This window comes from Protopterus annectens, chromosome 9.part0, assembly GCF_019279795.1.
Source record: "Protopterus annectens isolate FY-2018-M chromosome 9.part0, PAN1.0, whole genome shotgun sequence".
Taxonomy (NCBI): Eukaryota; Metazoa; Chordata; order Ceratodontiformes; family Protopteridae; genus Protopterus; species Protopterus annectens.
In genome coordinates, this window is record NC_056743.1 from 1950718186 (window position 1) to 1950743306 (window position 25121).

General features: G+C 39.3%; 1 protein-coding gene across 1 annotated transcript in view; it reads right to left on the reverse strand.

Annotated features, from left to right (window-relative positions):
• Nucleotides 1–25121, reverse strand: part of AP1M2 (adaptor related protein complex 1 subunit mu 2) — a 570094-nt gene that overhangs the window by 290706 nt on the left and 254267 nt on the right. Inside the window, exon 5 of the mRNA XM_044084760.1 lies at nt 5667–5814. Coding sequence (XP_043940695.1) covers nt 5667–5814 — 148 coding nt within the window. The remainder of the gene's footprint in view (nt 1–5666; nt 5815–25121) is intronic.

Sequence of the window (25121 nt, forward strand, 5' to 3'; positions counted from 1 at the left end):
TGAAAGTGTACTATCTCTAATTAAAAGTAATTCCACAGAACCATCATTAGCCTTCAAACCTCTCAGTATTAACTACAACTCCTTCTCCTTTCAGCCTGTTCCCACAGCTACCATTAAGAAACTACTCAAAAAACTTGAACCCTGTTCAATAGCAGCTGACAAGTTACCAGCCAAATATTTAAAACTAGCAGCAGAAACCATACCTTATCCAGTGTCGATCCTTATTAACAGGTCCATAGCAGAACATGTCCCAGCAAAAAGGAAAATCGCAGACATTATGCCCTTATACAAAGGCGGAAATTCCAAAGAGCTGACCAACTACAGACCACTCCCAACTGATTCATTATCTTACCTTTAACAGCATGTCAACATGGTTTTAGGCCCCATCATAGTACCACAACTGCATTCCTCAGTTTCACCAATACCATCAACCAACTCAAAAACAATGGTAAAATAGTCTCTGCTGTCTTTCTACTCATGTCCAATGCCTTTGATATGGTCTCCCACCCCAAACTATTAAATACACTATCCAAATTGAACCTCAGCCTTTCTGCACTTCAGGGGTTCTGACGCTATCTACAGGACCGTCAGCAATCTGTAAAATGGCTTAATGTCCTATCGCCCCCTCTTCCTTTTTTTTTTTTTTTAATACAAACAACCTCCATAGTGCTACCCCACTGGCTTCAACTATCCAATAAGCAGAGGGCACAACACTTATATGCACCGCTAATAACCTTCAACACCTCCATGACATAACTCAAAAATCATTCTCAGATACAGAGCTATGGCTCTCCAACCATCAGCTCACACTGAACCTTAATAAAACAAAACTCATGATCTTCCAGCCCACAAGAATCCCCCCAGCACCTTCTACATTATAACTAGGAATAATACTAAAATTAATGCCGATTCACAAACAAAATTACTAGGTGTAATAATAGACAACGACCTAAGATTTGACCTACATATAGCACAAAGAATTAAGAAAGTTCACAAAAAATGTATTTATTTTTTATTTATTTTACATTTGTTGACCGGGCTAGTCTAGCTGGATACATGTCCATTTTCAGTAGAGGCCCGGGGAGAAAAGCTCCATTGGTTATTACAAGTTTAAACAGAGATAGGCAATACGAGGTTATAATTTATAAACAGAAGTAGATAATACAAGTTATTACAGGTATTATGATAGGAGCAAAAACCAAAAAGTGTAATAAATTTTTTTTTTTTTTGTGGATTACAATAGTCATACAGTATATATGTGAAAACATACATCTACATAGATGTTATGAAAAGGGAAAGCTATCAAGGAGACAGGGAGAAGAGAAAAAAAGAATTATGGAAGAAGAAAAGAGAGAGAGAGGAAGAAGGAAAGTTAATCTGAGTTAGTGCAGGAGCAAAGCCAGTGATTATTGAGATACATTTTTAGTTGTCTTTTAAAAAGTGGGAGAGAGGTCAAAGGTGAGATATCAGAGGGGAGTTTGTTCCATATTTTTCCAACAGAGCTGGAAAAGTGGCAGTCACCTGCAGAGTTATTGGGTTTAGTAGTAATATTGGGTACTACAGAAATAAAAAAGTATCTAACTCCTCTAGGGTTGCCATTGCTAGAACCCATCTTCTGTCAACACTTCTGTATGCTTCCCCAATTCTCACCAAACTTAAAAAGACAGATTTAATTAAACTTGAAACATGCTACAATAAAATAGCTAAATTTGCAACCGACTCCCCACATCATACCCACCACTGTCACTTCTTAAAAAAAACTCTCCTGGTTAGAACTCCCACAACTTTTGTCCTATAACCAATTAACCTTGGCACACAAACTAGTATATCAACCTGAAAAAAATCCTGCCCTTCTAAATATTCTCCAGCCTCATACCACAAACCAAAGTCTTCACTCAACAAATAAATCTCTACTACAAGTGTCCAAATCCACTAATACGGCAGGGGACTCACTATTTTCTCATTATGTAGCAACAAAGTGAAATTCACTACCTCACAGCATCAGAACCAACACAAAATACCAACCAGTTCAAAAGGATTCTTAATTATCTTAATGACATCTGGCTTTGCTCCTGTACTACTCCAGGCTAACTAGTTTTAATAGCTTCTGGTCATAATTTTTCTTCTTCGCTGACCACCTCAATCTATGCTCTCTCTCATGTCTAAATAATCTCGAACCTCATCTTTTTCTATCCACCCCCCCCCTACAAACCCTTCCTCAGCTTACTTTGAGAAACTACAATGTCTACACTACAAGAAGGAATTATATCAGAAGATTGTATAATAAAACAGTGTAAGAAACTTCTCTGTGTGGAAGATTTTCAGTCCATGTATTTCTAGTTAATCACTGTATATTAATCAGATCAGACAATAGTAGTAGAAGTAGCAAACGTAAACTCGTCTTAAGTCAAAACAAAACAAAACAAAAAATAATAATAGAAAATATATAATTGTACAGCATTACTAAGTATTCAAAAGTAATCCAAGTAAGGCATGCAGTCTGTTTCCAGTCGAAAATCCTTTATTAAGTACACAGACAAGCGATCCAAGTAAAACAAAAATAGAGTAATAATTTCCTCACAAGCTTTCTAAATATATATATTCTTTTTATCAGACATGGGAGTGGTTTACTGTGCTGCAAAACAAAGTGTTATTGGTACACATGTTAAATTCACATCCTTTCCCCCATCAGAGTGACATTCGAGCTGGTCTTACCCTACTTAGTAGCTGTCACAATAACATAACCCTTATAGGTTCATAGGTTCATACTAGGCTATCTGCCCTAGGGCATTTATAAGCCTAGCCAGAATGTGTTTGGCTTTCGCCACCCATTTTAAATTTATTTTGCTATGCCCTTTTTCGAGGTTAGTATACTGTGCCTCTGTCTAACAGTGACACAGAAGTGATACCCGTGGTAAACCTACGATCTCCCATCCACTCATCAAGATTCCTCTTGAATAGAGTCAATGAGGGACTCTGCCTAACCTGGACTGGGATTTTATTCCAGAGTGAAGGGAGCCTCTGGGTTATGAATCTGTCCCTCCAGCATGTCCTATTTATTTCAGTGCTGAGATTCAAGTCTCTCGAGCACGTAGCTCGATGGGATTTGGATTTTCTGAGGTGCAGCATGTCCATTAATTCCGGGTTGGACATGGCTTTATACGTCAGGCACAGATCGCCTCTGAACAGGCGGTATGCCACTGAGTAGAGCTGGAGTTTCTTTAACCGGGCAGCATATGGCATCTGTTTGAGCCCTTTGATCCTCTTGGTGAGGTACTTTTGGGGTCTTTCCAGTTGCTACAGGTGTCTGGTAAGGTACATCCCAAAAGGGGCATTGTACTCAATTATGGGCCTGATGAGGGATGAGTAAAGAGGCACAATGACCTCCCCTGATCTAGAATCTGTGAATCCCTTCATGATTAGGTGGGCTATATAAAATGTTTTTCTAACCACTTTGGCCACGTGGTTGTCAAATGAGAGATTGCTATCAACTTGGGTCCCCAGGTCCCTAATTACTTCTTCTGTACTTAATGGATTACCACCTATGTGGTAATTTGTGGGCACTTTGTTTTTGCCAAAGGAGATGACTATACACTTTTTGGCATTTAGCTTGAGGCCATGGCTCTGGCACCAGTTGTCTGTTTCTATGAGGCCCTTTTGGAGGATGCTTGTGTCGGCTGGAGAGTCGATTATGGTGCCCAGTTTGCAGTCATCTGCAAACTTGGTCAGCCACAGTCCTTCCGTGTTGGCCTGTACTTCCGAGAAATATATACCGAACAAGAGAGGTCCCAGGACTGAGCCTTGTGGGACACCACTTGTAACTGGTTTGGAGTCTGACATGGCTCCAGCAATTCTAACCATGTGGGTCCTGTCCTTGAGCCAGTTTGCAATCCATCTAGTGATATAGGGGTTTATATTTAAGCTGGTGAGCTTATCTATAATGCCCGAGTGGGGTATTGTATCGAAGGCTTTTGCGAGGTCCAGGTAGGCTGTGTGGACCAACTTCCCCTCGTCAATGGCCTTGGTGACTGTTTCAAAGAAATCAACCAGGTTTAAGAGGCAGGATCTGCCCTTAACAAAGCCGAACTGGGTAGGATCCAGTGTCTGTAGGTCCCCAATATCTTTATTTATGAGGTCCATGATGATCCTTTCCATAGCTTTGCAGACCAAGCTAGTCAGGCTTATGGGGCGATAGTTTCCAGGATCCGTTGAGGCACCACCTTTATGGAGAGGGACCACTGTTGCTGTACGCCACTCTTTGGGCACATATCCTGTAGTAAGGCTGAGATTGAACAGTAGTTTTATGTTTGGGTTTAGCTCTTCTTGGAGTTCATGTAGGACACAGCCCAGGACACCGTCTGGTCCCATTGATGCTGTGTTTTTTGCTTTGGAGAGGGCGGCTCTTAGCTGAGCATCTGAGATGTCAGGGGGGCAGCATTCTGCTGGGATAGATATTTGCCCTTTTGGTGGGGGGGGGGGGAGAAGTTTGCGCTGAACCTGTCAGCTAGGATGTTGGCAATGTCTGTGGGTTCAGTGTATTTTTTGTCATTTTGGACTAATTCTGAGCATATCTGGGAATTACCACCCAATTTATAATTATGTGGTACCTCTTATTTAACCAAATTATTAAGTAGATTATTAAGTATGTGATTTTATCCAAGACAATATACTACATGGCTGGAAATATATCAACCTTAGTTCATTTGGCAATCAAAAATACATATATAAATATATACATATACACTTTGCATGTAAAAATCTATTTCTATTTTCATAACCTATTGTTAACAAGGATCGCTTTCGTCCTTCTAGACTTCTTCAGGTCTGTGTACAAGAACCATAAAAACAATCTATAAAAATATATATAATTGTATAATTAGTATTGTTATTACACATCACTTTGAATAAAGTGGAAAAAAGAGAAAAGAACCAGAAAAAAATTAAATAAATAAAAATAAGAAAAAATGTATGTATGATGATGGAAACAAAATATACATTTAAATTACAACTGATTTAAAACGGTATTTAAAACCAACTGGTAGAATAAAATAGAATACACTTAGTCATGCAAACAATGTGGCAATTTTCTAAGTTCCAGTGCACTTTTAATTGAATAGTAGAAGTTTAGTCCAGGCTTCCTAAAATAGTTTAGCTTTAATTGCCACATGAGTTCATGTTTCTCCAGAATCTGATCTGATTAATATACAGTGATTAACTAGAAATATATGGACTGAAAATCTTCCACACAGAGAAGTTCCTTGCACTGTTTTGTTTTTGGACCCACTACACTTATTTAGTGAGTTGTTTTGAGACTTTGGGGACACCACGGAGATTACTTGTTTTAAGACTGTATAATACAAATGTCAGCTATAATAGCACAGAATGTAATTTCTGGTGTACTGTATGTTTTATATATATTTTGTATAATTTATTGTATAAGTTTTGTATAATCTGTATGTGGAGCTTTTCTCCCTGGGCCTCCAATGAAAATGAAATGGGTCTTATCCCAGCTGGACTTTCCCGGTAAACAAATGCAAAATAAATAAATAAATAAATGATGATAGGTGCTAACCAAGAAAACTTAGTTAAATATTACAAATGGGTAAAAAAGATAAGTGTGGCACAGAAAAGTATCTTTAACTAATAAAAGAAAACAAATAACATACCATCAGGTTGACAGATTCAATGACGTCAATGAAAACTTCATTCTTTTTGTACTTGATGCCTTCTGACCTCCAGGACACAGCATTTGTAACAGTTGTTGGGACACGGGACTTGGCTAACTCCAGCTTGTTACCTTCCTGTGTAATGTACCTTTGTCAGACAGGAGAAAGTAAAAGCAAATAATTCAAGATAAAATATTTAACAAAAATATCATAAGTAAAAACTTATTCTCAAACCATCTGACTGTCCTGCAGGGGGGATTAAAATGAGGATGAATTATGAAATTACAAATTCCATTAAGCAAAACTTTTATTTTATTTTTTTTATTTTATCCTTTGTTGACCTGGTTAGTCCCACTAGGCTAGGGATCTCTTCTCAGGGTAGACTGGTGGTGGTATTTATGCTATAGTAGGAGAAACTTGGCCAGGGAGCTGGGGAACTTCCCCTGTTCTTTAGAGGAGAGGAAGTGAAGCCCTCTCTGGAGCTATCGGACGATGCTGGAGGGCTGCTACTGCAGTTCCGGGAATTCCAAAACAGAGGAGAGTAGAGCAGAGTGGGATAGAAGAGCAGGAGGATACTTACTGCAGGAAGAAGAAAGACATGAAATAACTGCTACAGTTGGACAATGCAAGACTGTCGACTAGGGCTGGATCCAGCACTAGGTGACCTAGGTAGCTGTCTAAGGCCCAGTGCTGGCTGGGGCGCCCTGGTCACAACCTGAAAAGTCTTTCTGCTTTGCTGTCTGCTGCTTTAAGAGTTAAATAAATGTTTTTCCTGCTCTCAGTGAGTGCCACATCTAATTTTCTGCTTGAATCCAGCCAGCCATGCACACAGAGAGAAGCACATGTGATTTGATTTCATAGCCAAACATTAATAAACCCAAATGGAACAAGACCTCTGTAGCTGCTCAAACAGAATGCATTTGTCTTTGCAGGTACAACCTATGGAATACAGAAGGTAGGTGTGTGTGTGTGTGTGTGTGTGTGTGTGTGTGTGTGTGTGTGTGTGTGTGCCCTTGTTAGACAGAACAGTTTAGTTAAGTGACTTGCTCGGGCTCAAACCCTGTACCTTGGCTACAGGCAGTAAGAGCCTTAATCCCCTACACCAGCTGCCCTTTTGGTAAATCACTGAAGATTACAGTCAGTCAGTCATTAGAGTTTCATGGTTTTTGTATTTCATACCATACATTTTGATGCAAAAACCTGGTCTGATAATGTTTTAAGTGGTTTAGAGTAGTCTGCTTCTGTTTGTCTCCACATCTGTACAACATTTCTGATTTTGCCTCATATTTATACCCTGTCCTTGAGCAAGTCACTTAACCAGACAGTACTTTAAGGCAACTGGAAACTTGTGCTAGGCTCCTCAATAGTCCCCTGGACTGAAAGCCTAGTAACTAGTATCTATGAACCAGTGTAGTACCAGTGTAGTATCTATGAACCAGTGTAGTACCAGTGTAAAGGAAGGGAAAGTACAGTTGTGTACCTACCATAAACGTAGATGTTCGAGTGTATTCACTGTTGCAGTCATTACCCTTGGGTTATCCTGCTGGCAGGCTACCCGCAGTCGGCCTGAATTCCAAAGTCTAGGCCCGGCATTGGTTGCTGTTGCCTCCTCCCGGACGTCAGTGCGCCAGGGGTATAAAAGATGCAGCCAACGCCATTTTCTTCAGTTTTTCTTGCCCCAGATGTCAGGTGTCCCCAAATTGGTAGGCTGAAAATTATGCCAATAAGTATGCATGCACAAAAATAAACATTTCCTTCATCTACAAGCAAATACACCACATAGGTTGTATAGGATTACAGATAAGTCCCAGCAAAGAAAAAGGGGGATGGTGGGTGGGTAACCTGGACTGCAACAGTGAATACACTTGAACATCTACATTTATGGTAGGTACACAACTTTACTATGTTCATCGTGTTTCACTGTTGCAGTCATTACTCTTGGGTTGAATCCCAAAGCTGAGGATGGGTGGCTGGGCTAAATAGGGTTAGGAGAGGCTATGAGGCCCTGCAGAACTGCAGTGGCAAAGCCTGTTCTGGATTTAGAGTAAAGAGGTAAGTGGTAGTGCTTTGTAAAGGTGTGCACTGAGCTCAAAGTTGCAGCCTCTAAGATGTCTTTGGTTGGTACTCCTCTGGGGAGGCTGCTGCTCTGGTAGAATGAGGCCTAATGCCCTTAGGCACTGATTTGCCATGCTGAGAATAGCAGAAACAGATGCAATGGCCTATCCATTTAGAAATAGTCTGTTTTGAGATAGCCTTTCCTTGTGATCCTGCAGCATATGACACTAAAAGTTGCTCAGTCTTTCTGAAAGCTTTAGTTCTTTCCAAGTAGAAGCGTAGCTGCCTGTGTATGTCCAAATAATGCAAAATTTTCTCACCCTTGTTCTGTGGATTTGGATAAAAGGTAAGCAAGTGAAAGGTTTGGCTTAGGGCCACACTGGACACCACCTTAGGCATAAATGTTGGGTTTGTCCTCAGAGAAACCCTGTCTGGATGAAAAATGATAAAAGGTTCCACAGCCATGAGTGCTTGTAACTCTGAGACTCGTCTTGCAGAGGTTATTGCTAGAAGCAGAGCTGTTTTCCAGGATAAGAATTGTATATCCGCTGTTGAGACTGGCTCAAAAGGAGGCAGTGTGAGTTTTTCCAAGACATATTTGAGGTCCCATGCTGGAATTGGTGCTCTCCTTGGAGGCCTGATGTTTTTGGCCCCTCTGAGGTACTGCCTTTTTAAGGGATGAGAAAAGATAGGTGGTTCCATATTGTAATGGACTGAAATGGCAGAGGCATGAATCTTAATTGATGAAAAAGAAAGGCCTTTGTCCAGCATCTCAGTTAGGTATTGTAAAATCTGAGGAATATTTGGTACAAACGTGCCAATGCCTTGTTCCTGGTTCCAAGCACAGAATCTTTTCCATTTTTCTACATAAGATTTTCTGGTACTGGGCCTCCTGGCCTCCAAGATAACATCCATAACAGCTTTTGAAAGAAGAGTGTTCTGAATGGCTACATTATCCGCCATGCTGCCAGATTTAAGGTCCTGAGTTGGCTGTGCAGGATCTGATTGTTTTGTTGGGTCAGTAAATGAGAAGTTTGAGGCAATATCCATGCTGGACCTTGAGACAAGCTCTTTAGGAATGGGTACCAGTGCTGGCGTGGTGCAATCAGTATCATTTATCTTGTCTGACCTTTAGGAGTACTCTGGGAAGGAGAGGCAGTGGAGGAAAGGCATATACTGTTAGATTTTTCCAGCTGAAGGATACGGCATCCACTTTCCATGCTTGTTTGTGATAAATCCTTGTGCAAAATCTCTGTAATTGGCAGTTGTGAGGGGAGGCAAATAGATCTATGTCTGGGCATCCCCATTTCCTTGTTATCATGCTGAAGACTTGTGGATCCAGTTTCCACTCGTGGGGATCAGTGAGGTTTCTGCTTAGTTCGTCTGCCAGAGTATTTGTTTTTCCTGGCAGGAATTGTGCTTGCAGGTGAACTTGATAAGTCAATGCTGTGTCCCATAAGGTCACTGCTTGTCTGCAGAGGGGGTAGGAATGTGTACCTCCCTGCTTGTTTATGTACCACATGACCGTAGTATTGTCTGTCTTTATCAGTAGCTGTTCTGGATGAAGTAGATCCTTGAAAGCTGTCAGGGCATTCTGAACAGCTAGCATCTCTTTCTGATTGATGTGAAGATGCATCTGGCTTGCAGACCATGTGCCCTGAATACCTTTTCCTGCCATATGGGCCCCCCAGGCATAATCTGATGCATCCATTGTCAGTGTGTGTCTGGCTGTGGGTAAAGTGAATGGCAGACCCTTGTTGTGTTGACAGGCCTCTGCCCACCATCGAAACTCCTGTTGTAGGCAGGGAATAAGGGTAATTACTGTCTCCAGGCTGTGGCAATGCTGAGTCCAAACACTTTTTAGATACCATTGTAGTTTCCTCATATGCAGTCTGGCATATGGAATTAGTAGAATGCAGGATGCCATGAAACCCAAGGCCTGCAGGATTTTCCTTGCAGATAACTGTTTTTTTGTTGCCAGTTTTTTGAAGTAATAAGTCAGTTGCTTATGTTTATCTGGTGTGAGATAAGCCATCTGGGCAGTTGTATTTAAGCTTGCACCCAGGAATATTATCTCTTGAGAGGATACTAGTTTTGACTTCTTTTCATTTACTGTGTACCCTAGGCAAATTAGTAATCTTTTTACAAACGCCAGATGCTTTAGAAAAATGTCTTTGTTCTCTGCTTGAATAAGGTAATCGTCCAAGTAGGGGTATATTTAAATTCCTCTTTGTCTGCAGAATGCAATTACTGGTGCCAGGCATTTTGTGAAGACCCTGGGCGCAGTAGATAAGCCAAAGGGCAGTGCAGAGAATTGGTAGTGCATTGATCCAGCTATGAATCTGAGGTATCTTCTGCACTATTGTCTGACTGGGACAAAGTTACAAGCCAAGCCTTCTTGCCCAGCATGGGCAGTAGTTGCTGTAAAGTCAACATCTTGAATTTTGGAACTTCCAGAAACGTGTTTAGTATAGACAGGTCCAGTACTGGTCTCCAGGTTTTGTCCTTTCTGGGTACTAAGAAAAGTCTGGAGTAAAATCCTTGCCCCTGCTCTTGTTGTGGTACTTGTTGAATGGCCCTCATGTCCATGAGGGCTGAAATTTGCTTTTGTGCCTCTGCCCATTGATTGTGTGGCAGGTCTGGCATACCCTTTGCCCTTGGTAGGGTATGAAAATGGAACCTGTAGCCTTGGGACACTATATTCAAGACCCATTTGTCTTGGGTAACCTTTTGCCAGTTTGATGAGAAAGTGCTAGTTTTCCCCCTAAGGGGGCTGCCAAAAGGAAAGTGCTTGGATCTGGCAGAGGAAAGTCATTGTGACTGTTTCCTGTAAGGTTGTGATTTGTCTTCTCCGCTTTTGGAGGTAGGAGCACCCCATTGTTTAGGCCTGTATGAGCCTTGGGGCTGAGATCTGCCTCTGGGACATCTGTATCTGCCTCTTTGTGGTCTGTCTGACGCTAGAAAGGAACAATTTTTGGAAGGCCAGTTCCGGCTAAACCTGGGTGGCTGTACCTGTAAGAAATCCTTAACTGTCTGCATGGATTTTGCTTTATCCTCCATTTTCTTCAACACCTCTTCTGCTTTAGCACCAAACAAAGTATCATGTTGTAATGGAGCATCTAATAATTTTGCTTTAACATGATCAGGCAGACTCTGTTCCTTTAACCAAGCATGCCTTCTAATAACAGAACCTGTAACAGCGGCCCTGCAAGAGGCCTCCAGTGAATCATAACCACATTGCAAAGTATGCTTTCCCACTTGTTCTGCTGCATGCAATAAATCCTGCATTTCTTTGTTCTCTGAACATTCAGTATTTGTCAACATTTTCTGTTTAAGCAGTGACATTAAGTATTGTTGATATTTAAGCATATGAAACTGACAATTTAAAGCCCTTACAGCCAAAGTAGCAGAAGTGTAAACTTTTTTCCCCCATCTGTCCAGTGCCCTAGAATCCCTATCAGAGGGGACAGGGTTTTTTGCAGTGGAAGCTTTGACCCCTTTGGGACCCTGAGATATAGTTTCTGGGTCTGCAGCTGGGTTTTTATATAGGAATTTATGAGAATCCGGGACCCTGTAGTATCTGTCTGGCTTAGCAGATGCAGGGGGTAAAGAGTCAGGGGACAGGCCGGACTCTGAAAATACATCATCTACAATGTCTAGAACAGGTGGAATAGCAAGGGGCCTGTGCTGAGGAAGTAGCAGAAAGTCTCTGAGCCTTTTCTTAGATTCAGAGTAATCTTGGCTCTCCCAGTGGAAATGTTCCCTCATGGTATGCAGGGTTTCCCCAAAAGAATAATCCTCAGGAGGAGAGGCTGAAGGAATGGATTCTTCAGCATCACAATCCTCATAGGGAGGCATAGAATAATCCTGTTCAGAAGAGGAATCAGAGGAAATAGAAACCTGATCAGAAGAATCATATTATGTCTCTTGTCTAGGCCTCTTATCAGGAGGGGGATGGGAGCCCCTGATCAAAGTAATTAGGTCTTCGGACATTTTGAGCATCTGGTTTTTAGGCATGGAAGTCTGAGTAGGAGAATGCTGTACTTGTTTCTTTGTCTTTAGAGCTGCTTTAGTCTTTGGCTTTGAAGCTGAAGATGGTTTAACATATAACTGTGTAGGTCTGAAGACACCCTCAGAAGCTGATGCCTGCTCAGCGGCTCCGGACCCATCTGAGGGAATGATTTCCGAGTGTCCAATACCTTGATTATCCAGAAGCCCAGTCGGCTCCATGTGGGAGTCGGAAGTGGCCTGTGGCTCTGAGGTAGCAGGCACCAGGGGCTGTGAAAGCGCCTCAGTGAGAACCGGCGAACCGGCAACTGGCCTAATGGAGGCCTCGTCGTCGGTTTGGGACCTCGGATGCCTATCCTTTTCCTTGTCCTTGCGTTTTTTGCAAACTCCGGTCGTCGGCTGTTCTGATGGCATTATGTAATTAAATCTTCGGCCAAAGTAATGAAATGCAAAATCAAACCAACACTTAATAGTGCGTTGGTTAAATCTAGCACAAAACCGACAGCTAGCAACGTTGTGATCAGAGCCTAGGCAAGGAATACAGTAAGAGTGAAAATCCTTATGAGGTATTTGCTTCCCACAAGAAATACAATTGTTAACTTTTTCTGACATCGGTCTGGAGCAAGAAAAAAGTTTCTCCAACGGGGTACTTAACTTTAATGAAGACTTCGGTTCTGAAATTCGGATTTGAAAATCTCAGGAGTCGGCCGACCGGCACTTGCGAACTGCTTTTGCTTCGGGCACCGCGCGGCAAGAAAGACCAAAGAAAATGGTGTCTGCTGCATCTTTTATACCCCTGGCGCACTGACGTCAGGGAGGAGGTGACAGCAACCGACGCCGGACCTAGACTTTGGAATTCAGGCCGACTGCGGGTAGCCTGCCAGCAGGATAACCCAAGAGTAATGACTGCAATAATGAAACACGATGAACATCTGTAATAAACAGGAGCATCATTACACGAGCCATGTTCTTTGGATGTGAATGTTGCTTTCCTTAATGATAACAGTGTGCTTATTATTTATTTGCAGGTACATTGGATAGCATGGAGTCTGAGTTCAATGTTACCATTTTAACTATGAATACATTTTTAATTTAGTTTGTTTTTGCAAGCACACAAATGTGAAATGCACTGTGTTTGGGCTACAAAAGTGAGTAAGGTTATGAGCTGTTAATGGGCTATTTCCTGCAATACATGGTTTGATTCCCTCAGCCTTTGTTTGCCTTCTGCGACTCTGCCAAGTTACTTCTCTAGACAATACTCCTGGGCTGCTGTAGAAAAGGGACACATATCCAGTGGGCTGTTCCAGGCTGTTCGCAAATGTGTTACACATTTTGTATTTTGAATTCCTGCACCCTTCACAAAGATGTTGATTAATATTTCACTGTATGTTATTTGATCATGAATCCCAGCATGTCTCTTATAGTTTAAATGGGTTGCCAGATGCATTTTCACTAAATGTGCGTTTCAAGGGAATACAGGTCTATCTTAAATGTGAGAGTGTTTTGTTTTGTTTTGTTTTGATTAGAAATTGTCTGCTTGTGTTTTTTCTGTAAAATTTGAAATAATAGTTTTAAATGAAATCAAAATCTCTGTGATAATTGTAAAAGCAAACAAAAAAACAGTATATACACAGACAGGTTTGAACAGTGTTTATGGTTATTTTTTTGGGGGAGACAAGTAATGGGACACTGCATGGTCCTGGTCCATTATCCTGCCTAGAGCCCCATTTGATCATGATCCATCTCTGCTGACAACACACGTGCTGATAGATTTGGTGAACCAGGAAGAACCAAAGGAAGGCTTTCTCCTCCATGTTACTGCATCTTGCTTCAGATAGTTTTACAGGACGAAGAAACTGAGAGACTGGAAACACAAACAACTGCTGATGAGGGGAAAATAATGGAGGTATTTTTGGGTGGTGGAGTGTCCATTTTTTTAGGGTTTACATCTGCAACAGGGGTTTTGTTTACAAGAAAGAAGTTACACAGATGCAACAAATCAAGGACGAATGAACAAAGGAACTGATAGGGGACAAACAGTTGCAGTTTCTCAACAGCTACAGAGAAGATGACCAGTGGTACAAAAAGTAAAAGTAATGGTATGACATTATGGATGTATTATTTTGCCACTAGGTTTAACACCAAAAATATAAGATCATTAATTCATTTGGGAGCTGAAATTTTTTCTGAAGTGACATTTGAAAGCTTTAACTTCTGGAAAATGTTAGCACCATGGAAAGAGTATCTACTTCAGAGCTATGGACTGCAACTAAAAAATAAAATATATGTGCAGTTTTGGACTTCAGATATGAATAAGCATGAGTGTTATTATTTACGTATGTATTGATGTTTGATTACTGGGAAAGTCCGAATGGGTAGGTGTCCATTTTCAACAAAGAACTGGGAAGAAAAGTTCCAAACCATTACAAAACCTTTTAAGAACAATAGTTTTACAGTATTTAAAAAAAAATACAAAAGCAACTATAGTTTAAATAATTATACCAAATTTGACGTAATATGAGAACATTGGCTATGAATAGATACAAGTTATATGATAATGATTTAATAGTTAGAGAAATTTTCGTGGGTTTATGGAGAAATTAAAGTTAAGTTAGTATAATACAAGCAGGAATTGAAACGGTCTATATTAGAACACCAAAAGTTTACTTCAGCGAACGCTCACATGAGTGAAAATGCTGGTAAACGAAAGGGTGTTTGTGGGGTTGCGGTACAGTGAGGAGTGGGATATTTGCCCTTTCCTCACTGTAGTGCGATCTCGGAGTTGGAATATATAGTTAGCGGGGGTGTGGGGGGCACAGCCCCCCACAATAAGCAGTTCGAGTACCAGCATTTTCGCTCTTCGCTGAAGTAATCTTTCGGTCTTGTAATATAGACCCGAATTGAAACACGAAGTGAGAGAAAAGCAGTTAAAACCCTTTTTTTCTCTATGTAGTAAAGTACATCATCATCATCATCATCTTCTTTCAGCTGTTCCCATTAGGGGTCGCCACAGCGGATCATCTGTTTCCATTTCTTCCTGTTCTCTGCATCTTGCTCTGTCATACCAACCACCTGCAAGTCCTCTCTCACCACATCCATAAACCTTATCTTAGGCCTTCCTCTTTTCCTGTTACCTGGTAGCTTCATCCTTAGCATCTTTTTCCCAATATACTCAGCATCCCTCCTCAGCACATGTCCAAACCAACATAATCTTGCCTCTCTGGCTTTGTCTCCAAACCTTCCAACATGGGCTGACCCTCTAATATACTTATTCCTAATCCTGCCCACCCTCGTCACACCCAGTGCAAATCTTAACATCTCCAACTCTGCCACATCCAGCTATAACTCCTGCCTTTTTGTGAATGCCACTGTCTCCAACCCATATAACATAGCTGGTCTCACTACCCTCTTGTAGACCTTCCCTTTCACTTTTACTGGTACTCATCTGTCACAAATCACTCCTGACACTCTTCTCCACCCACACCATCCTGCCTGTACTCTCTTCTTCACCTCTCTTCCACACTCACCATTACTCTGAACTATTGATCCCAAGTATTTAAACTCATCCACCTTCGCCACCTCTACTCCTTGCATCCTCACCATTCTTCTATCCTCCCTCTCATTCACACACATATATTCTGTCTTAGTCCTGCTGACCTTCATTCCTCTTCTCTCTAGAGCATATATCCACCTCTCCAGGGTCTCCTCCACCTGTTCCCTACTCTCACTACAGATCACAATGTCATCTGCAAACATCATAGTCCACGGGGACTCCTGTCTGATCTCATCTGTCAACCTGTCCATCACCATTGCAAATAAGAAAGGGCTCAGAGCTGATCCTTGATGTAATCCCACCTCCACCTTAAATGCATCCAGACCTCACCGCTGTCACACTACCCTCATACATATCCTGTAATACTCTTACATACTTCTCTGACACTCCCGACTTCCTCATACAATACCACAACTCCTCTCTAGGCACCCTGTCATATGCTTTCTTTAAGTCTACAAAACACACAATGCAACTCCTTCTGACCTTCTCTATACTTCTCCATCAACACTCTCAGAGCAAACATCACATCTGTAGTGCTCTATCCTGGCATGAAACCATACTGCTAATCACTAATCATCACTTCCCTTCTTAACCTATCTTCCACTACTCTTTCCCATAACTTCATGCTGAGACTGATCAATTTAATCTCTCTGTAGTTACTACAACTCTGCACATCACCCTTATTCTTAAAAATCGGCACCAAAACACTTTTTCTCCATTCCTCAGGCATCCTCTCACTTTCCAAGATTTCATTAAACAATCTGGTTAAATACTCCACTGCCATTTCACCTCCATGCTTCCACAGGTATGTCATCTGTACCAACAGTCTTTCCATTCTTCATCCTCTTCATAGCTATCCTTACTTTCTCCTTGCTAATCCATTGCACTTCATGATTCACTCTCCGCATATCATCCAGTCTTCTCTCCCTCTCATCTCTTCATTCATCAATACCTCAAAGTACTCTTTCCATCTGCTCAACACACTCTCCTCGCTTTTGAGTATGTTTCCCTCATTATCCTTTATCACCTTTACCTGCTGCACATCTTTCCTAGCTCGGTCCTTCTGTCTAGCCAATTGGTACAGGTCCTTTTCTCCCTCCTTAAGGTCCAACCTTTCATGCAACTCTTTGTATGCCTTATCCTTATCCTTCACCACCTCTCTCTTTGTCATGCACCTCATCTCCTTATACTCCTGTCTACTTTCTTAATCTCTCTGACAATCCCACTTCTTCTTTGCCAACCTCTTTCTCTGTATACTCTGCTGTACTTACTCATTCCACCACCATGTCTCGTCGTCCTTCCTCTGTCCAGATGTCATACCAAGCACCTTTCTAGCCATCTCCCTTACTAGCTCTGCTGTAGTTATCCAGATATTTGATAACTCTTCACTGCCACCCAGTGCCTGTCTTAACTCTTCCCTGAACTCCACATCACAATCACCCTTTTTCAATTTCAACCATTTGATCCTTGGTGCTGCCCGCACACTCCTCCTCCTCTTCTTGATCACCAACGTCATCCTACAAACCACCATCCTATGCTGCCTAACTACACTTTCCCCGGTCACCACTTTACAGCCTTAAATCTCCTTTAAACTGGTCCTCCTACATAAGATATAATCCATCTGTGTGCATCTTCCTCCCCTCTTGTATGTCACCCTATGCTCCTCCCTCTTGTTAAAATATGTATTCACCACAGCCATGTCCATCCTTTTCGCAAAATCCACTACCATCTGACCTTCTACATTCCTTTGCTTAACACCATACCTACCCATCACTTCCTCATCCCCTCTGTTCCCTTCACCAACATACCCATTGAAATCTGCTCCAATTACCACTCTCTCACCCTTGGGTACAGTCATCACCATTTCATCCAACTCACTCCAAAATTTTTCTTTCTCATCAATTGCACACCCAACTTGTGGAGCATATGCACTAACAACATTCATCATTACACCATCAATTTCCAACTTCATAAACATTACTCTATCCGACACTCTTTTCACCTCCAAAACACTCTTAGCATACTGTTCCTTCAGGATAACTCCTCCGCCATTTCTCCTCCCATCCACACCACGATAAAACAATTTGAACCCACCTCAGATACACCTAGCCTTACTCCCCTTCCATCTGGTCTCTTGCACACACAATATACCAACCTTCCTTCTGTCCATCATATCGGCTAGCTCTCTCCCTATACCAGTCATACTGCCAATATTCAAAGTTCCGACACTCACTACCACAGTCATAGCCTTTCTCCTCTCTTCCTGCCTTCGGCCATGCCTTCCCCCCTCTTCTCCTCCTTTGGCCAACAGTAGCCCAATTTCTGCCAGCACCCTGTTGGCTAACAGTACTGGTGGCAGTCATTGTTAACTCGGGCATCGACTGATCCAGTATGTAAATATTTATTGCTGTACACATGAATGATTTGAAGTTTTATGCCGGATGCCCTTCCTAATGCAACCCTCCCCATTTATCCGGGCTTGGGACCAGCACAAAGAAATGCACTGGCTTGTGCATCCCCAGTGGCTGGGTAGTAAAGTACATAAAGTAAAAAAAATATGTGATGAAAGAAATGTATGGACTAGAGGTTGGGAAGTGTGGGTTACAATAGATGTTAACAATGGGAATATTCATCGTATTTCAAATACAATAATTGTAAGACAGTATGTGTTAGGAACTGGGGCCAACATTATTTCTGTGTGGATGAAAACAATTTAGTACAAGACGAATAAATAACAAATAAGTGTGTGTCTAATGCAGGGAAAGGGGACATACAGCAAAACCTTTATGCCTTTTTGTAGAATATGTAAAGAATATGGAAACTTCTGGTTTGACTGTCCCATATTAGAAAAGGGAAGAGCAGATGAAGAAGAAAAATAAACAGAAGTATTGCTACAGAAGATGTTGAAAGAGAAGGTGATATGGGGAATGGGGATACTGAAGAAAGGTTAAACAATGAAGAGGTAGTTAGAAAAGAAATAACAGTTCTAAAGCGAGGTTATTAAATACAGGAAGAGGGCAGATTTGCAATTTCAGAAAGTGAAGCGGAAGCAGACGGAGATATACAGACAGGAGAAGAAAAGAACAAAATCAAGACACTGAAAATCAATTGGTAAGAGACTTAGGAGAAGGAAACGAAATCTAAGTTACCAAAAAGGAAAATGATGATATAGGAATTTTAGCATTATGTTTGGTGGTGGTGGTGGAACTATGTGAAAAATAAACAATGGATTTTTTTCTTGCTGAATACCAGATGTAACAAAGAAGAAAAAGAAAATAATAAAAGGCAGAGTGTGTGTGTATTTGTGTGTGTGTATGTTGTGTGTGTGTATGTGTGTGTGTGTGTGTGTGTGTGTGTGTGTGTGTGTGTGTGTGTGTGTGTGTGTGTGTGTGTGTGTGTGTGTGTGTGTGTGTGTGGGGGGGGGAGGGGTTATTTGGTCAGTAGGAAATGAGACATCCTCTGGATTTTTTATAAAAATGAAGAAATAATCATTTTAGATGTAACAATAATAGTACCAAGAAAGGAAGGAATATGTGATATAAGAATGAGATAAAAATATATAAGATTAATAGAGATTTATGCATATACTAATATGATGGAGACAAAACAGTTGTTTAAAAAAATAAAAATTGAGTTACTGATACTGGTAGAAGATTTTAACTGTAACCTGGTGAAAGAAAAGAAGAAAAAAAAAACAACACAGGATATTAAGATGTTAAGGGAAAAAATAAAATGTCGATATTAAAAAGTATGAAGGAATAGTGAATGGACATATAAAAGGAGAATTTTTAAGAGTGAAACTGATAAAACACAAGAAAGAAATATCAGAGGGAGTAGAGATGGCAGAATTGTCAGATCATAGAGCAGTATAGGGTAGAATAATGGAAAATAGTGAAATAATAAGGGAAATGGAGTAAAGAGATTAACTGCAGTGTTTAAAAGGAAGAAGAAATGATAAGAGAAATGAATATTATGGAAAGATCATATGACAATGAGACCATTTTATAAAAACTGGACACAGTGGTGGGTAGTGTATAAGCAGACGTATAAATAAAATATTTAGAAGTGGAAAGAAGAATAAAAAAGAAACAAGATAAAATATAAAGACATTTTAGAGAATTATGAGTCAAAGAAAAAGGGAAGTGACAAAATAAAGAAAATAGAAAATTAGATGTGTGAAAAGGAAAAGAGAAAAAGCAAAAACGATGCTACAATGATGTTTCTTAAAAAATAAAGAAAAATGATTCACCTTACTAAGGAAAGGAAGCAAAAATAAAAAGGAAGGATGGATGCTACCTTAGATGGCAAAGGAAATATAAAATACAGAGAAGAAGATATTACAGAGGTGGTAGAAAATGTATGAAAAAGAGGAAATGGAGGGGCAACAAGAATTGAAAGTGAAAAAAAATCTGAAAAAGGAAGGATTTTTTAGAACATTATATAACAATACAAGACATGTAAAAGATGATTAAAGATGGTAAGTATGATTCAATGGCGGGATTAGATGATACAAGTTATGAGTATTATAAGGCAATGAATAAAGACAAAAGAGAGTTAAAAAATATATATTACATGAATGGATGAAAAAAGATATAATGGAAGAAGACGTGGTGGAGTGATAACATTTATGTGGATAAAGAAGGAAAGAAAAGATATAACATTTGGAGGCCCATTATACTAGGGACTATTGACTTTAAAATATTTATGTAAATACTGAAAAAAGGATGGAGAACATATTGGATGAGGGTAATAGGGAAAAAAGATTTATGGTATAAAAGGAAGACAGATGAAAGAAATGTTAATTATAGTGGAAAAGGTAGTAGGGATGATACTGAAAGAATAAAAAATAAGACTGATAGCACGTAAGGTAGCTAAAACATCTGATAAGGTGATAAACAAAAATGTACCTCTCAAACACAAACACAGTCCAAGCCACAACAGAGGGTGAGCCCAGAAAATCCACAGTATAAACAGTAAATAAGTAAATGTCATTACTGATGTTGTGTTTAGCGCTTTTGTCTTTTCAGAGACTGCTTCAGAACTAAAAGCAGGCAATTAAAACTCCTTACAAAACAGCAGATATCATCCAATTGGTGCTTGTTTCAAAGTCCCTTGTTACATTATATCTTTAGCAAACCAACATACACATTTTTAATAAATCCAAGTTAAAACTGTATTCATATATAAAATCTCAACAGTAAATACATATTTCAACTACTTAGTGCGCAATTCAAATAAAACCTATACATTAAACAAACAAACAAAAGAAAAACCATAAGGTGTTTTTAGTTGACTGTAAATAATTAATTGTGTAAATTACGGAAGTTGGTGAGTTATTTAAAGTTAGTTCCCAGAATGCAAAAATCCATCTTAAAGCTTAGCTGCTCTCAATTTTAACATAGATGCTACAGAAACTTGATCATTTAAAGTAGGGAAAATATTGCCACTCAGTAGGTGAGCCATAAAGCAATGCGACATATTTTAGAGGCATATAGCAAAGGAGAAAAAATACTAATATAATAAAGAAATGTAATAAGAATTCATGGGCATAAGTTATGATAAATGGAAGGATGGGAAAAAGTAAGTATTAGGAAAGGGATGCCTGATGAGTATGTGCTTATTTGTATAGTAATTAATGTAGTAATACAGCCATGCATGTATAAAATGAGGGAGCCAAGATGTGAGATGGAAGGAAATATTATATTACCAATTTGTATGACATATACAGATGATTTACTGCTAATAGAAAAAACAAGGAATGGATAACTGAAACTATACGCTGGTAATGCAGCTGGAGAAAATAAAGTGGAAGGGATATGATGAGGTTAAAAAATAAATGGGACAAATTTTCCAAGAATTGAAGTTAAGATTTTGGGAGTGACATTTAGTGTGAATGATACCGGAACAAATAAAAATGTGTCAGCTTGGTGAAAAGTTTTTACTTTTTCAGAAAAAGACATGAATGCTGAATACTTATGTATTAGGGAAACAGTATATTTTGGGGGATATATATGTTTCTCACTCAAATAGAAAAAGAGTTATTAGAGACTTTGTTTTATTTGAGGCTCAAGACTGAACCACCGAGAAGAGGGCTACATTACTATAAAAAAGAAGGTGGCTTGAATTTAAAAATTCCAGTGCTGTATTTAGCATCCATGCATTTGTGAGTAATGAGAAAGGTAAAAATAATGATAACTAAGATGCTATATGTAAAATATATAAAAATGTACTGGACAAAACAATTGAAAAAGATAAGAGCAAAAAAAAAAAAAGAAAAAGAAAATGTCAAAAATTAAATTATGAAAGTTAGAAGTGACTTTCATGAGAAAAGATAATAATAGTATAATATGATTTCAGAAAATGAATTGGTGCACCTGTGCAAGGAATTGGGCAATAAAAGACGGAAGAAAAAGGTTTCAACATTTTTATAACGCATAGTATTTTTTGTGGAGAATTTTATTTGACATGTTACTGGTGAAAGGTAATACAAAATAGAAGGTAATGGAGGAAAGGAAATGTGTTGACTGTAGTGAAGAAGAAACACTACTCTGTTTTTTGGATTGCAAAAAATATTAAGAATTTTGGGAAAAGTTTAAAAATGAATATAGATGGGAGGGGTTTAGATGTATAAATATGATTACGATATTAGATGGGAAGTAAAGAAAATTATATTGAGAAATGGCATACAAATGTTTGTGACAGTATAGGTGCTAAAAAAAAAAATTTAAGAATTTTTTTATAACGCAAGAAAACTGAAGATGATAATGTATTAGCTGAAATAAGATGATTGAGGATGAAAGAGTTAGGGGGTAAAGGGTAAATATAAAATCAAAAAGAATAAAGAAACATAATTGTTTAGTCACGTTCTTTTGTGTTGATAACTTGTAAATAATTTTAACTATGAATGTAAAAAATGAGTGCAAATGATTAAGATTTAAAGTTTTTTTATAGGTTATAAATTGTATGTAAATGCACCCCCAGCTCTTTTGTCTTGCTGTTTAGTATTATAACCACTAGGTGGTGGCCGAGGGCTACAGCTGTCTTGGTTGCGAGAAATCCAAGAAGGAGGATGTCACTAGAACAGTTGATGTTTTGTCAGCAGCAGATTGAGAGGTAACTGAAACTACTGAAAGTGAAGAAATTAATTTGATGGAGTCAGAAGAAGGTAGGTTACCAACGTCTGATTTATTGAATTTGATGGAGCAAACTGAACTAGAAAATGGAGTAAAGTAGTGAACTGAGTTATGGAAGCAAAGGAAATTATAGTTTCAGCAGGAAATATGGTGGATTTTGGTGACAAAGGAGCAAAAAAAAAAAAAAACGTGATGTGTGTTTGGCTAGTGGTGTAACTAGTTTTTAAAGGCACACATCAGCAACAGGGTAGGAAAAAATTCTTATGCTGATCATGTAAGAAAGGGGATACAAGCAGCTGTGGCAAAAGAAAGAAGCACTCAGCAACAGACTGTACATGAGCAGCTAAGAATCCTGTGGAAAAATTAAAACAAAGACTGGCTTTTGTTCAAAGAGATATGTTTTGGACACTTTGAATTTGCCTTTAAGATTTAGCATAAAAGACATAAAAACATTAATACATTTGGGCACTGCGGACTTCTGTGAAGTAATTTTTGAAGTATTTGGTCTATTAGAAGAAATCATATCTGAGAAAGAAGGGAAACAAGAAACTGCACCATGGAAGGGCTATATTTTTTGAATTTTGGACTATAATTTAAAAAGAAAATGAAATATAATTCAGAACTGCTGACACTGCTGAAATTAAGTCTTTTTTATCTGTAAAGAAGTGCATGAATATTTGATGAAGGAATTGTATGGAATGGGAGATTGAAGTGTTAGCAACATTAAATGTGATGGAAGGGTGCGGCATGTTCAAAATGCAATAAATGTTAATGGAAAGAGAGGGACTTGACATACTGGGGGCAGCCACAGGTCTTTTTTTTTTTTTTTTTTGGAGATGAAAGCATTTAGTCCAGGACTGTAAAAAAACAGGATGCAAGTAATGCATTGCAGAGAGAAAACACATACTTCTAAAAAATGTGAAGCAAAGTTTAGTAAATGTAATGTTGAAGTCCATTTTTGGTTTGATTGTCTTACATTACAGCTGAAGAAAATACTAAAAATAATAGCAAAGAAATGAAGCCAAAACAAAGGCTGTAGCCATGGGTTACGTACCCACACACAAACTGGTTCAGCAATACCCATATTTATGGGCACATGATAGATAAGATGAAGTATTTAGGAGTATGAATTAAAAAGACTTCCATTATGGCAGCTACGGATATGTGGGAAGAGACTAAACAAACGATCATACAAAAACTGACAAACGGAAGCTCTTGTTTATGGATAAGGATGGATAACAAGATACAAGCAGTGAAAATGTTTTTAGTCCCTTTAATTTTATATAAGGGTCAGGCATATTTTTATCAACCAGAGATGAAGTTGTGGACAATAATTAATAAAATGTTGAAAGGATTTATCTGGGATGGGAAGAGGGCAACCGTTAAGTGGGATAAGTTGATCCTTGTAATTGAGCAAAGTGGTTCGGGATTACCTGATTTGAAGGGATATTTAGAACTACACAGTTAAGGCTTACATATCTCACAAGCAGAAATCTATAATTCAGAGTGGAAAGGGATGATGATGAAATGAGGGAAATTCAAGAAATAAGGACAGAGTGGGATTTCAGATGCATACCATTGGGGAGAATAATAACAGCCATACAGAATATTATATTCATAAAGTAGCAGGAAGTATTCTAAAAACTAAGCCAACATGAGAATGGAGAAAGGAGATTTTTGCCAATAGGTATGACTGCAAGTTAGGTTACAAAAACAGGCAAGAGGGGGCAGGAATTTACTGTAGAAAACTGGCCAAGGAATCAGTGTATTGGGAGCACATAACTAGAGTGAGAAAGGTAATAGAGTTGATTGAGGCCAAAAAGACATTTGGACTGCAGGCTAGAGACCACCTTCACGACAAGGGAATGATATCAATGTATAGGTAAAGAGAAAGGGATAATGGAATCTTAAACGAAAGACCTGCTCTAGTAGGGTTTTTGGTCAAATCTAGAAAAGAAGATGCTGTTAAAAAGGGATAATTAGTAAGGCATATGAAATATTACATGATAACTATAGCAATCAATCAAAGGAGTTCAAAAAAGACTGGGAAGAAAGATTGGATAAGCAATTCATAAGGAAACAATGGGAGGATAAATGTATAGCTCCCATGGATGCAACAAAGTATAAAAGATTTAGGATTTTTTTCTTGAAAGTGTTAGCATGGACATTTTTATACCCCAAGCAAACTCCAAATAATTCTTCCTCAAGTAGATGGCAAATGCTGGAAGAGTGATGGAGGAAAAGGGGTAACTGGGAACATATGTTTTTGGGAGTGTGATGAGTTGGCAGACTTTAGAAATTCCCTACAGATTACTCTGTTAGAAATATTGGGTGAGCAAATGTGTGTCACTAAGGCAATGATTTTTTTGAGCTGTGATACAAGATCTGAACTGCCAAAATATACCAAGGCATTGCTAAGTTTAATTCTGGTAGCTGGTCTCACTACCCTCTTATAGACCTTCCCTTTCACTCTTACTGGTACCCGTCTGTCACACATCACTCCTGACACTCTTCTCCACCCACTCCATCCTGCCTGTACTCTCTTTTTCACTTCTCTTCACACTCGCCATTACTCTGAACTGTTGATCCCAAGTACTTAAACTCATCCACCTTTGCCAACTCTACTCCTTGCATCCTCACCATTCCTCTATCCTCCCTCTCATTCATACACATATATTCTGTCTTAGTCCTGCTGACCTTCATTCC